General features: G+C 42.1%; 1 protein-coding gene across 4 annotated transcripts in view; it reads left to right on the top strand.

Moving 5' to 3' along the window:
- Positions 1 to 261: 261 nt before the first annotated feature.
- ERCC6 (ERCC excision repair 6, chromatin remodeling factor) overlaps positions 262 to 16092 on the top strand; it is a 71379-nt gene continuing 55548 nt past the window's right edge. The window contains exons 1-6 of one of the 4 annotated variants that reach the window (XM_032432322.1): positions 262 to 348; positions 3799 to 4230; positions 4758 to 4838; positions 6094 to 6214; positions 8118 to 8229; positions 11745 to 12462. In XM_032432322.1, the coding sequence (XP_032288213.1) occupies positions 3809 to 4230; positions 4758 to 4838; positions 6094 to 6214; positions 8118 to 8229; positions 11745 to 12462 (1454 nt within the window). In that variant the 5' untranslated portion in view covers positions 262 to 348; positions 3799 to 3808. Of the gene's footprint in view, positions 349 to 3794; positions 4231 to 4757; positions 4839 to 6093; positions 6215 to 8117; positions 8230 to 11744; positions 12463 to 16092 lie in introns of those variants that run through there. The other 3 variants (XM_032432321.1, XM_032432323.1, XM_032432324.1) reach the window with 3 other exon arrangements.

The raw sequence follows: 16092 nt of genomic DNA, 5'->3' as shown, positions 1-16092 counted from the left end.
TCTTTCTGGAAACATGTCTTTTAATTCTTATGATCGCTTTACTAAAGAGGTATTTTTTGACCAGGACTGAAGCGCGGGCCTGAAGCCGCACAGCCGGTCACCAGCCCTTAAAACACTCAACACAAATCGTAGATAGAAAGGCGGGGCTACACGCATCCCGCCAATCACGTGGTCGCGCACACTTTTCCAGGGCAGCCTGGCGCATGCGCTGTGGTCGGGTCACGCTTGGGGGCGGTGCTTACGGCGGACAAAAGACGCATGCGCCGCGGACGGCCCCGTGTCTGGGTTCCACGGCTGGTGGCGGCGGTGGAGTCTACATTTCCGTACGGGTGGCCGCGCGGCCCTGGGGTGAGTGTTCGGGCGGCCGGGCTGAACGTCGAGCAGGGGATGTCTGGGCCCCGCTCGGACTCCCAGGCGCCCACGGCCTCGCCTCGGGCATCTGGCCGCCTTGAGGAAGTCCATCCGCGGGGCTGGCCGGGAGCTGGCCCTCGAGTCGGGCGCGCGCCTTCCGTGCCGGCGCACCTGCGGCCGGAAGTGACGAAGCAGCGCGCTCTCACCTGGGGCGGCGGGCGGCACACTACAGTGCCCTCCACGAAACCTCTATTTCTGGGTTTTGTGTCGGCCCCGGAGCGCAGGATCAGCGCGGCCCTGTTTGATTTCGATTAAAAAACTGGAGTTGTTTGTTACTTGAGAGAATCGGGGTAAATACAAGTCAGGCGCTTTGGGCATTGTTATTGTCAAGTGGGAGCGTGTAAAGGAGGATTGAGCAGTCCGTATACGAATGCTGTAACATTGATTTCCTACGTAGCATCCATCTTCACCCTGTTCCAAGCTGCAGTCATTTTTCACTCGTGTGTCTCCCATCATTTCCTTGTTGTACTGTTTCCTCCAATCCGTTGTCCATACAGTAGCCCAGGTGGTCTCTTAGGAACTTGAAATAGGTCATGCCACCGTCACCGTGTTTAAAACTCTTAAAAATCATTCCATTGTAATTGGAATAAAATCCAAGTTCATGTTTTCCTAGGTCCTTTGTGATCTTGACTACCCCTCCATCTTCACTCATGCCCCACTCCCTCCCCAACTAGGCATGTTTACAGCCAAATCTGCAAACAGAATCCAGCTCCTCCCACAGAAGCCCCAGTGCTCAAAGGGGAGGACAGTGAAGATACTGTTTTTCCAGATGATTACGCCTTGCAGAGTGTTAGAAGGTATTCTGTAAGATTTATACAATGAATGGAGTCTTTATCAGCAACTTTAACTCAGTTATTCATGTAGGATAAAGTAAAAAATTCTCACTGCGTTCCATCCTTCTTTCATTTTCCCAAGTGCACCAGCTCTTACCAGCCTTAGAAATTACACGTTTCTTTGCAAAATGTTCATTCAGTTTTGGTCTTATTAATCCTTTTCATCCTTCAGATACTGGCTCAAGTATCACTTTATCAGAGAGGTCTCCCTTCTCATACCTACCTTTGCACTGTCAATTAGGTTCCTCTGTTATTTTGTCCTAAAGAATCCTGTACTTTTATAGCAGTTACCATAATTACATTTGTGGGTATAACTTATACATGAACATACATATTTAAATGTGTAAATATGTATGTATGTAATTCTTAAAATGTATGTCTTCCCCAAGAGACTCTAAGCTCTATGGTGACAGAAACTAGTTAACCTAGTACACTGTCTGGCATAATTGACTATCAAGTATTTGTTGAATGGATGATTTATTTCACTTCTGAAACTGTTTAGCTTCTGATGAGAACCTCCTGGTTTTCTGCGCTCATTCCCAGGAGACTTGCCCTTTGGTCCACCGTCATGCTCCAAGTGGCTTCTTGATGTCTCCCTCTCTCCTTCCCTCCCTTCCTATCCTAGTCCCTTCTGGCTTTTTTTTTTTTTTTAATCTATCCAGCTTGGACCCCAAGTTCAGTTACTTGAACTACTCTTCTCAGCATTTGTATCCATGCCCTTTTGTCCTTCTGTACTTCTGCCTGAAAACTCCCAACAGTGACATTTCCCCTGGGGCTGTTAATTACCAAAGGAGGAAATTGTGCAGCCTTGGGGATTGTTGGGAATCCGTGGTTTTGGGGGGCCCTCCACACCTGTCACCAGTGTTTGTTTCCCATCATTTATTCGAGATTCTCATTCTTCTCCAGCCCCTCCTTCTGCTTCCCATCTGCTTCCTTTCTGCGATTCTCATCTTTATGACTGAATTCACCAGTGATTCAGTTGTCCACATCAGATTTGTTATTTTAGACTCCTCTATGAACCTTACTTCCCTTCAGCATATATGGAGTATCTTTTATGTTATCAGACCCTGGGCCAGGGGTTGAGATCTTAGCTTGTATATGTTTCTTTAGCTCCAGACCCAAAGCATTGTCCCTTCCTCTGTTTCCAGGTGGCCTCTTGTTGGTGCCTCTTCTACAGACCTGCCCTGCTGTGTTGTTATTGACATGTTTCTTCTCCCCTAGAGAATGAGCTGCTCTGGAATGGATAGTGCAAAGTTCCTGGCATCTTTGTATCCTAGGGCTTAGTCGCCAGGACCAAAGTTTTATTTAATGAGAAATCAGTGGGGCTTATTGGGAGAACTTCTGGTATTTTTATATAAATAAAGTTGCGGTGGTGAAAGAAACCTTAGTTTATTCAGTTTAATAAAAAGCAAGGCTGCCTCTTGGTTATTGCATTGCTTTTTAATGTATTTATTGGAGTTACACAGGCAATATAGTGAACACATATTCACTATTTTCATTATTCCCCCCATTCCTTCTGCTTCCTCCTCCCCAGTGGTTGCAGGTTTAGTGTGTTTCTCCAGATCACTTTGAATGCATTCCAAACATACAGATGCAGATATATATTTTTTTATCCAACATAAATGTGTTCGTACTCTGTGATATTTTTTCAGTTTACAAGACTCTTATATCAGTGTCACTGAAAATACTTAATGCCTATACTAAACTATTGGTATGCTACAGTGAACATCCCGTATGTATGTGAGTATTTCTCTGGAATAAATATTTGGTCACGTGCATTTTAAATCTTGATAGATATTGTTAAACTGCCTTCCAAAAAAGCTTTAGTAATTTATATTGCCACCAGTATTGTGTGAGGGTGGATCTTCCTTGTCTGTATTGGATATCATCAGGCCCAACCTGTTTTTGCCAGCCTGATTGGCGAGAAATTGTATTGCACATTGAAATGGGGTTATTTTTGAGAGTACTTAATCTTTCTCAGATTCAGATTTTGGTGGTGATACTGTGTCTTGTTCAGAGTTTGTTTATTAGAGTAAATGTTCAACCTAAGTTTCTACTGGTCAGATTTGTAGAGAAGCTTGTTCCTTACTTCACAAAATTTGTGTATCACAGTTCCTCATGCCACACTGTATTGTGAATCTTTTGTGCCATAATGCAGTGAAGATGCTAACTTGGAAAGTAGTCAAATGACTTCAGTTGATTTGGAGAAGACTCTTAGGGTGTCAGTCAAGATTTTGGTTGCCAGTTTCCTTAGCTGGCACTCCAAATGTCCTTTGTTGTTGATACTGTGTTTTTTTCTTCTTGTTTGTCTTTTGTTTTTGTTTTTGTTTTTTTTGGTTAATTTTTCTTACTTATTATCAGAACTCAAGAAGATGTATAGCTTGTGCCCTTTTAAGAAAAGTAACACTTGAAACATCGAATTTATCTAATTGGAGGATTATTACTTGATGTTTCGAGAAATCAATCTTCTTTAATTATAAAAATTTTAAGGAACTATATAAATATCAACTCTTTATAACCAAAGGCTTATTACATTTTTTTTCCTTTTAGATAGTCTGTAAAGGATGCAAAATGCGAGAATCCCCCACTCAAGTCAAACTCAGGAACAAGACTGTTTGCAAAGTCAGTATGTCAGTGATAGACAAGAAATGACAAGCAAGCAAGAGAATGATGACAATGCAGAGGTGGAGGAAAGTCTCCCCTCTTGTTCCTCTGTTAATGGACCATCCACTTCTTCTGAGGGGTGTTCATCAGAAGTTCCGAGGAGAGGGCCGGCCCTGCTGCACATCGACAGACATCAGATACAGACGGTGGAGCCGAGTGCGCAGGCCCTTGAACTGCAGGGGTTGGGTGTGGATGTGTACGACCAGGACGTGCTGGAACAGGGTGTGCTTCGGCAAGTGGACAGCGCCATTCATGAGGCCAGCCGTGCGGCCCAGCTTGCAGATGCGGAGAAGGAGTATCGATCAGTCCTGGATGACCTCACGTGAGTGTAGACCGTCTTCTCTGATTGCAGAGTTTGTGTTTACATATGATGGAGAAATTCAGATAATAGCTGTGGTATTCCAGAAATCTAGGAGATTTATAGAACCTCTTATTTGGAGGATGGAGTCAATTAGGGCAGTCCTTGACCCTGTGTGTGAACCCCAGCCCTTTCCCTCAGGAGCAGCACTGAATGTCGTAGTCAGGGTCTCAGGCCAGCTCACAACAACCTGTTTATGCATGACTTCCTAGAGAGAAATAGTGTTCTGAGTACCCTAGAACTCACAAGCCTGGGCCCAGAATGGTTTTCAGGAGAAGTGAACCTAAAGGTGTGGCGTGTGCTACTTGAGATACAGGAACACATCACCCTCCCTCCCCTCACATTTTTCTCTTGTCCTATAGTTTCTTTCCAGTTTCCTGTGTCTAAACCAAGTGTCAGTGTTTTGGTAATTTTTCAGATTTGCATTTCTGGAAATAATGTGAAGCAACTCCTTACTTTTCCTTCCTTCTGTCCTACTTGTGACTCTACAGGAAAGATGAAGTCCCATGGAAACTTCATTTGTGTGTTAGAGAAGAAGCAGGCTCTGGACCTGGGCTAGAAGGCTGGGGCAGGTGAAGATTGAACTCCTTCCCTATTGCCAGCCTGCCCTGTCTTGGCCAGTGTTCTAGGCTGTGTCAGGCAAGCATGAAAGAGGAGAGTAATGAGTGGAGGAATGCTGCAGTCTCAGATGGGGGTGGCTGGGGGAGGGGAGAGGAGGGAAGAATGAGGAGCTGTTGGCTACCCTCAGCCAAGGAGACTGTGGTACAGATGGCTGTTGGAACTTAAAGGACATGTTTTCTGCCAGCAGCTTCCTGGTGTGTTCTTTTGGCTGCTTGAGTAGCAGGTATTCTGGAATACTTGTAGTATTCCAGGTGTGAGGAGCTCAACTCCTGATAAGGAGCACACTTTTACATTTGACCTTGGAAATGTGCCTACTGCTTGCATAGGTGACGTCAGAGTGCTGCAGAATTACCACGGAGATGAACACTAGATCCTTGGTGACACGTGGTTAGACTGCCAGTAACTTGCATTGATAACATCTTTTGTCCTGAAATCCACAAAGGATACAAAGAGCAGATTATACAAGTGTCAAGATTGAATTTGTCTTTTGAAAATTGGGAGTTACCATTCGTGGTGTCTGTTTTAGGAGCATTATATTAGAGATTTTTTTTTTTCCCCCTTCAAACTATAAAATATAATACTACAGCAAATAAGTCTTCAGTATTGTGAAAGAAAAATATTGTCACAGATATCTGACTTATATAAAAAAAAAATCAGCATTTTTAGTACTTTACCAAACTTTGGGTGACTTCCAAATGAGCTTTAAAAACCCATGTATGGGTTGTTGATAATGGGGGAGGGTGTATGTGTTTGGGGAAGGATATATGGGAGTCTCTGTACCTTCCTCTCAGTTTTACTGTGAACCTAAAACTGCTCTAAAAAAATAAAATCTTAAAAAAAAAAACCCAAGCCATGTGTATGCATTTTTTTCATCTAAAAGGACAGTTTATTGCACATTGTTTTAGCATAGTCTCTTGAATCTAGTACACACTTAAAATGCTTGTAGAGTGAATGAAACAGCTTACAAATGGGAATGTGCTGATTTCAATCAGCCAGATCAAAGAAAACACTAGCAGTTACCTTGAACTTCTAATAACCCTTCAAGTTGTAGATGTGGCCAACAAGAATATGCATTCTGGTTTAGTTTCTTTTATCTTTTAGTTAATAAGAGGTAAAAGGACATCTTTGTAGCATTTCTGTTTTCACATTACACTATTAAAAAAATGTTACCAGAGTGGAAAATAGACATTTTATTTTATTTTTCAGGTCATGTACAACATCCCTAAAGCAAATCAATAAAATTATTGAACAACTTAGCCCTCAAGCTGCTACCAACAGAGACATCAACAGGAAACTAGATTCTGTAAAACGACAGAAGTATAATAAGGTGATTCCAAATAACACATTAAGTATTGCATTTTTGAAAAAGTCATCAGTTCTGTTCATTTAATATTTGGGAAGTATTCTGAAAAATAGTTAAGACGTGAAGGAAATAGGTATAATAGAAAATTTTGAGTTCCTTTTTTTATGTTTAATATTTCAGCTATTTCCCTTTAATATCTTGTGTTAAAGAATATCTTTTAAAGTACACACATACACATATTTTTGAGAAAAGGTTCCCTTGTTGGCTTTGCATGCCGCCTTATTGATGTTTACGATTATGGTCTTCCTTGCTGTGCCATTTTCTTTTACCCAGCTTAGGCTCCTGTTTGGCATGCCGGCCTCTCCTCAGTCTCTGTGTGTTGTGTGAACTTACTTTTTTGCTTGGCTCTTGCTTGTCCTGATTATATACACTGTGTTTCCTTTTGCTATAGCCATCACCCCTCACACACTCATGCTCACTGTTCTTAGGTATTATGGTCATCACCTGGACACACTGATGGGTCTGCACTTAGGGTTGTACAACTTCAGGGTAGGGAATATCTGTTACTTATGACACTGTTTTTTTGAGGTTTGTAACATTTTTTAGAATTTATGCTTTATGAAAATATATCAGAGTAGACAGGAATGACTAGTTTTGATCATTTTATTTCTGCCATCCAAAATGATGAGCAGATATCCTTGTGCTGGCAATTGACCCACTGCAGTGAGTAAAGTCCTTGCATCTCTTATTTAAGCTTCACTAGTGATGTCTATAGACTCAGTGCCTCCTTTTGCTTTCCACATACCAGTCCATTATCTTCACCATCCCATCGTCTGTCCCCTACCTCCAGAATAGCAGCCCAAAGGTTAGAGCTAGCAGTGGCTTCAGGAAGCTGGGGTCTCCCCAAAGCAGAGAGAGGACATCTGGCCTCTTGTGCGAGCATGTGAATGAATGTTCAGAGACCTCTGACCTTGGGCTTCTGGTGGGCTGAGGTTTCAAGGAGCAGTGAGGACCAGACTTTGGGCCATTTTACGTACTAGTCTAAGTCAATTGTATATTCCTGTCTTTCTAAAACAGCCCTTTGATGGTTGGAGATAGACTATTCAGAGAGAAAGACTGTGTTTAGTTTTTAGAAAGGCTGTTTAAATGAGATGAAATGAGGGAAAACTGAAAGAAAAGGAATTCCAGTATAACATGGCATTTATACTCAGCATTTCTTCTCATCCCACTCTCATATTTGGTGTTCAGACATTCTTGAACTTGGAAGAAGAACCAGGTACCATAGGCCTAGTTAATTGGAGATGCCCTGGGAATGGCTGCATAGCTCAACTCTCGTGATGTAGAGGGAGATAAGACAAAGGGGGGTCTGGGGTGGGTAGGGTAAAAGGGTATATCCAAATGTATATTCCTTTTAAAGTCTAGTAATTGGGTAGAATACTATAAAAGACTATAAAGGACAATTGTAAATATGGTAGATGAGCAGAGGAGGCTTTTTCAAGTGTTTGAACATTTGTGTTTGTTTCTTATCCCTACAGCCATTGACCTCATAGCCTGTCGTTTGCTAAGGTCAGAAACAAAGTTTAATAATTTACCCAGTGTGCAGTGGGGAAAACCAAGTAGAGCAGTTCTACCACCTCTGTGGAGAGTCAGTACATGTGAACTTAAGTGCCCAGGCACATAGAAAGCTGGGCCGCCCAGCCAGGAGAGTGGGTGGGGACAGGGATGCCTGCCTGATGGAAATGCTTTTAGGCCTACATCCTGCTAGAAAAGTGGCAGTTGCTCAAATAAGGTGCTCTATAATAATAGCAACATATGGGATTTCTGTTTTATTTTGCTCTTGATTAAAGTTTTTAAATTTATCTTTTGTATTTAACAATAAAACACTCACTTCATTGTTGGTTTCTGTATTCAATATTTACCACTCAAGGAACAACAGCTAAAGAAGATCACAGCAAAACAAAAACGTCTGCAGGCCATCCTTGGAGGAGCAGAGGTACAAGTTGAACTAGATCATGCCAGTCTGGAGGAGGAGGATATAGGTGAGGATACTGGGAGCAGTGTCTCTTTGCTCTTGAATTGGTGCCTGATGCCTGTAGTGGTGGAGAGTATCTCCTCAGTCCTGGCCTGGGTTTCAAGAAAAATCCCTTTCTTTGCCTTACTGTTAAAACAAATTTAGGAAAATTTTACTCTCTACACCTGCAGAACCAAATATCTTAAGTTATGTGGCGGTTTTTGGAGAATGAAAGTAAATGCTTAACTCCATCTACTAGAGGCTGCTGGTGCACATTTGGTATTATGTTTAATAAATTAGGGAGCTTAACATTCTTGTGTAGTTAATTTTGTAGAGACAACTAACATCTTGATCAAATTACGTTTTTAAGCCCAGCATCATCAGTCAGCATTCATAGAATTGCTTTTACATATGTTTTTGGGATGTATTTGGCAGGTTTTCCAAGCATCACTTCTTCTGTTTAAGAAAAGCTATCTTCATTCAGGTTATACTATGGCTCTGATTTTGTTTTTATTACTGCCCAGGATGGGTGTCTTTTGGAAAATGTTTTGAAAAAATGCGTAAGCTCTGAAACGAAATACCTTTGTAGTCTCTGTGTGTGTATATGTAGGTGCGTGTTTAGAAATTGTTGGTAGCTGCTCAGTCATTTAATACTTGAAATATAGACTAAGGCTTCTTAGCATTTAAGCTTTCCAAGCAAGTATTTTCTACTAGCTCCTGAAGTTTATTCAGTAATACAGGAGAATTATTATGAAGAATTAATTGAGGCAATAGAAAAAAATATTAGAGAGATGGACTTTTAAATTTCAGTCTCTTCGAGTTCGTTTGGCCTGCAACCAAGACTTTCACTGCTGAGGTACCGTGTTTCTTGTTCCTGTCTGGCTGCCTAAAACCTGCTACTGCGTTTTACCTCCTCTTGCTTCATTGGTAAAACTTTGCCCAGGATTAATAGTTACTTCCCCAATTCCAGAAGCCCCTTTTCATCCTTGCTCCACTTGGCCTGTCTGTAGCAGCTGATACTTCTGTGCCTTCCAGGATCCCAGTCTCTCCTGGTTTTCCTTTTGGCCCTCTGACCGCTTCAGTAGGTTGTTTGTTTTTCTTTTTTGAAGGAGAAAGTCTGGGGTGGGAAGTATAGGGTGAGGGTGGGGGCATTAACAAGCTGATTCTAAAATTGATATAAAAATGTATTGGGCCAAGAAAAGTTAATCTTGAAGAAGAACAGAATATCAAGATGTGTTATCAAGCTATAGTAATTAAGACAGTGAGGTATGGGCACAAGGAAAAACAAATAGACCAATGGGACAGAATATAGGGTCCAGCGAACAGACCCACCCATATGTGGTCACTTGGTTTATGACAGATACGGCAGTGCAGTGCTGTGAAGAAGTATCATCTTTTCAGTAAGTGGTGCTTGGTTAATTCACACGAAGGTAAAATGAATCTTGGCCCATTACACCATGTACAAAAATAAATGACAAATAGATTTTAAATATAAATGTGAGTGGTAAAACAAAGCTTTTAGAATATAGCATAGGAAAGTATTTTCATGATCTTAGGGCAAAGACTTAATGAGACACAAAAATGCTCACTTGTAAAGGAAAAGGTTTGATAGGTGAGCTATATCACAACTAAACTTCTGTTCAAAAGATAGCATTAAGAGAGTGAAAAGGCAAGCTGCAGAGTGGGAGAAGATATTTGCAACACATGTATTAATTGAAGGACAGGAATCCAGAGTGTATTAAAGAACTCTTGGGAAAGGGCTAAAGACTTGAACATTTTCTTCAAAAGAGGCTATTCAGAAGGTCAATAAATCTATGAAGAGGTGCCCTAGTTCCTTAGTTCGTAGGGAAATACAAATTACAACCACAAAGTGGTATGGTACCATTACACACGTACCAGAATAGCTAAAATGGCAAGAATGTAGACCAGTTGAAACTCTCAAACACTGTTGGTGGAACTTAAAATTAATAGGACCATTTTGAAAAACTGTTTGGCAGTGTCTCCTAAAGCTTAACATACCCAAAGAATTCTGTAGAAACGTATTACTGAAGGATGTGTACTGGAATATTCATAGCAACATAATTCATAGTAGCTAAAACCTGGAAACTACCCAGATGTCCATTAACAGTGGAATGGAAAAATTATAGCGTAGCTATATGATAGAATACTAACAGCAATGAAAATTAACAACTGCAACTATATTCAACAATAAGGATGAATCTCAAACATAATGTTGAGCAAAATAAGCTGACACAAGTGTACAGACATTTCCACTTACATAAAGCTCAAAGCCAGGGACAGCTTGTTTGTAGTGTTAATAGTGTGGTCAGTCATTATTTTGGGGTGGGGTAGAGACTGGAAGGTGCCATGGAGGGTGCATCTGGCGGTGCTAGTAATTTCTGTTTCTTGTTCTGGATGTTGGTGTACAGGTATGTTTTTTTCTGAAAATACACTGAGCTGTACACTTAGTATTTGTGCACTTTCTGATGTGTATTTTTCTTCACTGCAAGTTCAGTGAAAAACTGGCTGCGGCATTACTGGACTACAAGAAATGTAGATTTTAGAATATGGATTCCTCGTGTAATGTTGCCAGAGATTAAGTTCAGAGATTTCTGGGTGACTTTATATTATTATGACCGAACTTCCAGTTTATGTCCTCTGTTCTGTCAGTTTGCACATCTAACACAGTGCTGTCCAGTAGACCTGTTTGCAGTGATGGAAATGCTGTCTGTGTTGTCCGTTGTGGTCGTCCTTAGCCCCACACGGCTCGTTGAGCACTTGAAATATGGCAAGTGCACCTGAGGAACTGAATTTTCAACTTAAATTTAAATAGCCACATGATGACTATTATATTGGGCAGTGCAGAGCAAACATTTAAGTTTTACCTATTTAGGTACATGTTGATTCTTTATACATTTGCAGTTTTACTGTCTCTTGAATTTTAAGTCTGTGTGGATGCTGGTATTCGAAGTGACATGGAAACTTGGGAGATTGCTTCCTTGGGGGCTATTCTTTGATAAGGAAACAGACACATTTGTCTGTATGTTACATATGAGTAGGTCTGTCTTTGGCTGCATTATTTTAGAAAAAGTTATTGAAAATTCACCTTTTTGAGTAGGAGTATATTGAATTTGGCATGATGAATGCTATAATAAATTCATTCTCTTCTTTATATACAATATGCTTTAGTACATCCATGATATGTTTTAATTTTTAAAAAATTTTAATTTATTTTTCTTAGCATGTGCGAGTGGGGGTTGGAGCAGAGGGGGAGGGAGAAGGAGGGGGAAAGAATCTTAAGCAGACTCTGCACTGAGCGTGGGGCCCGCCATGGGGCTCAATCTCACAACCCTGAAATCATGACCTGAGCTGAAACCAAGAGTTGAAGACCCAAAAGACTGAGCCACCCAGGCACCCCCATCCATGGTATGTTTTTAAAATGTGAGTTAATCGTAGGTGCTGTTTGTTGAAGAAGTGACTATTTGTGTTGTACTCTTGGAAAGGTTTACGCTAGTGCCCACTACATTGTCATCCCTCTTTCAGAACCGGGGCCGTCCTGTCTCGGCAGCATGCTCATGCCTGTCCAGGAGACAGCTTGGGAAGAGCTCATCCGCACCGGCCAGATGACACCTTTTGGAACCCAGATCCCTCAGAAACAGGAGAAAAAGCCTAGAAAGCTAATGCTCAATGAAGCATCAGGCTTTGAAAAGTATTTGGCAGATCAAGCAAAATTGTCTTTTGAAAGGAAGAAGCAAGCTTGTAATAAAAGAGCAGCTAGAAAAACCGCAGCCTCGCTCACTTCAGAACTGAGCGCAACACTCCCTGAAAACAAACCAAATGAGCGAAGCAAAGTTCTCTCAAAAACAGATAAGCGCTTGAAAAAACACATCAAGAAGCTCCAGAAAAGGGCTCTTCATTTCCAGGGGAAAGTGGGCTTGCCAAAAGGAAAGACACCTTTGGAGTCTGACATGAGGCCGAAGGCGGAGGGCGACTCCGAGGGTGACGAGTCCGAGTACTTACCCACGGAGGAGGAGCTGGAGGGGGCGGGGGGTGCCGAGCTCCTGGGAGAGGGCACGGACTATGACCTGAAGCCCGGGCTCACGCCCCGGAAACGGCAGAGAAAAGTCACGGTGCAGGAGATCGAGGATGACTTTTTTCCAAGTTCTGGGGAGGAAGCAGAAGCCGCCTGTGGAGGAGGAGGTCGGAAAGTAGTGAGATGCCGAGATGATGGAGATGAAGATTATTATAAGCAGCGGTTAAGGTCAGTCTGCAGATTGTAAACAGATTGCGCTGCTTGCTTTCTCTTAGGCCACAGGTTTATTAAATAAGAGTTCTAGATTCAGCTTAATGTATTAGACCCCCGTTTATCCAAAGGTTGGACTTCCTTTAGCCTTAGCCTCCTTGGACCAGCAGAGCCCCAGTGGAGCTAATCCCCAATGCTTCTAACTTCTGTATCTTCATTCAGATTTGGGGCAAGTCTCAGAAGAAAAGCTTAGGGGAAGGGCTGGGGCAAGAGGCCTGTGGAGGACCGAAGGCGGAGCCGTATGCCTTTATACTCAGGCCACCTGTAGCCAGGGGCAGGAAAAGGAACAGGCCGGCCTGTGTGGTGTATGCTGCGTGGTTGGTTTTTTCTTTTGAAGCAGGAAAGTAATTGTCCAGGACGTTCCTCCTGGAACGGAGCTGAAATTTAAGCTCTAGTGTATGAAAGAATAAGCTTGTTTTCTAAATTCCACCTTCCTTGTCTTGAGAAGGCGGCCCCCTGTGGAGTTACTAACTCCTGTCCTGCTGCGGGAAAGGCGGTTCACACGCACTGCCAACCCTTCCTTTTCACTCTCGGTTTTGATGCCAGGCACTGACTTTGGCTTTTCTTGCCATGACTCTCTCAGTAGATGATGCAAATAAGATGAAAGGGAAGGTGATCGTGTTCCTTCGGGAAGTTGGTTGCCACATATTTTTTGTAAGTCCTGAGAAACTGGATGCTGCAGGTACCCGGTGTGCCCACCGAGCACGACCCTGCCGCATCTCTGGCCTCCCACATGAGCTCACGCAGCACTAAGAAAGTCCAAGGGAAAGGGAATCTGTTTAACAGATTAGTTTTTAAGTATTTGCTCCCGGGATGGCTTTTTCCCAGTCCTCAACAGTTTTTTCTTGTTTTCTATGTAGGGAGACCTCATTTATTGTGTTTCTTGTAGCTTTCCACTGACCTTTGTGAATGCAGATTGTCCTGATATTTTTTCCTTCTGTTATTTAGAACTGATGACCCACATCCAGACTGTCACCTAATTCCCTAACCCTTTAAAAGCAGATGTGGCATAGTTCTTTTCACACAGAGTTTGAGGACCTGTGACCTAAACCCAGTTCTTGACCTCTTGTAGCATAGTTGAGGAGTAGCTTACATTTGTTACTTCTCATTGCAACTTTAACTTTATTTTGCACAATTAATATCAGTAGAGCTGTTTGAGGGATATCAGCGGGATACTCTTGAACCCTGAGCAGTGTCAGTCTATTTCTTAACTAACTGTAGAGAATGAAAAAAGTGTTAATCTCAACATACTGATTGTAAATGGAACAATATTTTTTTCTCATTCAATATTAAATTTATTTTAAATGTATTAGTATCTTGATCAGAAGCAGTTTATTTTGATTGAATTTTAAATACGGGTTTAATTTAAATTCATGGCAACACTTTTTTCTTAATAATCTCAAGACTGTAGAATAGTTATTTCTAAAGCCATATCAAAGTCAGTTTTTTGCTGAAGTTACAGTAGAATCTTAAATGAATTTCAGAAATATCAATAACTCTAATTGCCACCAAAATACTATAGCTCTTAAAATTTTATGGCCACAGTTATTCAGGCTGTTAAACTGCAGATAACACATTGAAATGTTTGTATTCCATCTCCTTTGGTACTCTTTGGATTGGGGGATGGTAAAAGAAAAGGCTCAGGACTGAGAAGCATTATTAAGAACATTTTAGAACTGCCAGTTGCTTTTTTTTATTTTCTTTCTTCTTGTTGCTGATCTTTGAATACAGATTGAAATTGTGATGGTATTCCCTTGAGTGAACCAAAAAAAAGACTTTAGGTTCCCTTATCTTAGCAGTAGTTTGATGATAGATGATCAGAATAAAGCCCCATAGAGTTTGCAACATAGAAAATGACTTTTTCTCTATGGTTAGAGCTTAGGAATATGTACCTAGGCCAGGCGCCTTTTATTGAACTTGTATTGGTTATAGCCCTGTGAATTATAATGCTCATTTAGACTCAGAAGTGAAAGTGAGTCACTCCTAGAGATCTCAACTCCTTTATTCTCTCAGCTGGAGCATCAGAGGTCTTTCCTTAGCTCTAGCTTAGTCCCAACTATGTATCTTTGTTTTTAGCTGTTGCCAAGTGTGGGAATTTCTTATCAAGCCTTTTCTAGAGCTTAACCTTTTCTGGAACAGGATAATAGCATTTAGGATCCTACTTTCTCTGACTTAGCCCAAGACCTCAGATCAGTCTTGGAAGTGTTACCCGTTTCTTAAAGTGCCCATATGTTTTTTTGCCTTTCCCACATTTGTATCCTGCTTCTGTCTCCGTACTAAGTTGCATTTGGAGGCTATCTCCTCAATGGTGTTCCTTGATTTTCATACCTCTGATAATGTACCAGGATGGGTGAGCCAGTTCGTAGAAGTACATACTCTTTCGGTTCTTACTCATGTCCTTAGTATGCAGATCCTAGAAAACATCCATTATTTTTTAATTTTCATTTTGTAGCAGCAGAGTTTCTATTAGGGTATTGCTTTTAGTTGTGAGGTTCAGCTTTTCTTAAAATACATTGCTGCTTTAGAAAGCTAGGGTCTGGGAGCTCCAGGAGTCAAAGCTTCTTAGGAATGACACATGTTCTGTGTTTGAGCAATAGGTGTCCCTGGTGAACACTTACGTGTCACTTATCTCATCCAGTATGTACAGCTAGGACAGGTCAGGGTGGCCCAGAAGACCTTTCATATGTGCACCTTTCCCCTCAAAGTGATCAAAGATCAGCAGTCCTTGTTACCTCAGTGTTTCTGATTGATTTCCACATGAGATAGGAGGCAGCTCGCATTGCTCCGTCTTTGCTCTCACTGCATGAATGCATGTGTGTGCTCCAGGACCAGGACTAGGGTTTCCGGCAAGGAATTTGCAGTCTTTTAGGGGACATGGGCACCAGTAGGCCCTAACCAGTGTGAAGGGAATAATGAATTCAGACAGATATTTGGGGAAGACTTTGTGGAGGAGATTCATCCGGGCATGGGGCCTTGTCTGTTGAGTAATTCAGATATGTTGAAATAGACCTTAGGGTGCAGGTTATTGAGAAGGAAAATCCTTGCTTTGCTTTGGAGGCACATCATTTCTCATTTGGATTGCCTTGGATAGTGGTGTAGTGGCTGTGGTGTGCAGAGATGCCTGGTTTCTAAGCCATCCGCTGTAGGCAGGCAGGGCACAGGCCCTTGCCTTGCCGGACAACTCTTGGGCAGTGGCCGTCTGTTCAGGGGGAGACCGAGGCCTGGTGTGGACTGTCTGGGAAGGAGTGCTGCAGTCCGTTAGTGATGTCTACCATGGGCACGGGGGCCTCGGGGAAGCAGCAGCATTCATGCCAGGTGTTTGCCAACCTTGAGATACAGCACAAACAAAAAATGTCACCAACCCTGGCCTCCTCCGGCAGCGGTTGGCACTGCTTGGGCCAGGCTTGGGCTGTAGGTCAGGTTACGTCCTGAGTGAGAGGATGCACTTCAAAATAAGTGTCGTCTCCTCCTGGCACAACTAGGGCTAGTGTTAAGACTTTGACTTAAACCCATACCCTGAAGCTCTTCTTTCTATTTCTGTTTGCCAGATGTTACTGTTTTAGTTGCTAACCTGACGGGCTGTATTTC

The sequence above is a fragment of the Phoca vitulina genome, unplaced genomic scaffold, assembly GCF_004348235.1.
Source record: "Phoca vitulina isolate PV1807 unplaced genomic scaffold, GSC_HSeal_1.0 scaffold48, whole genome shotgun sequence".
Classification (NCBI taxonomy): domain Eukaryota; kingdom Metazoa; phylum Chordata; class Mammalia; order Carnivora; family Phocidae; genus Phoca; species Phoca vitulina.
This window is presented reverse-complemented; position numbering and strand designations above follow the sequence as displayed.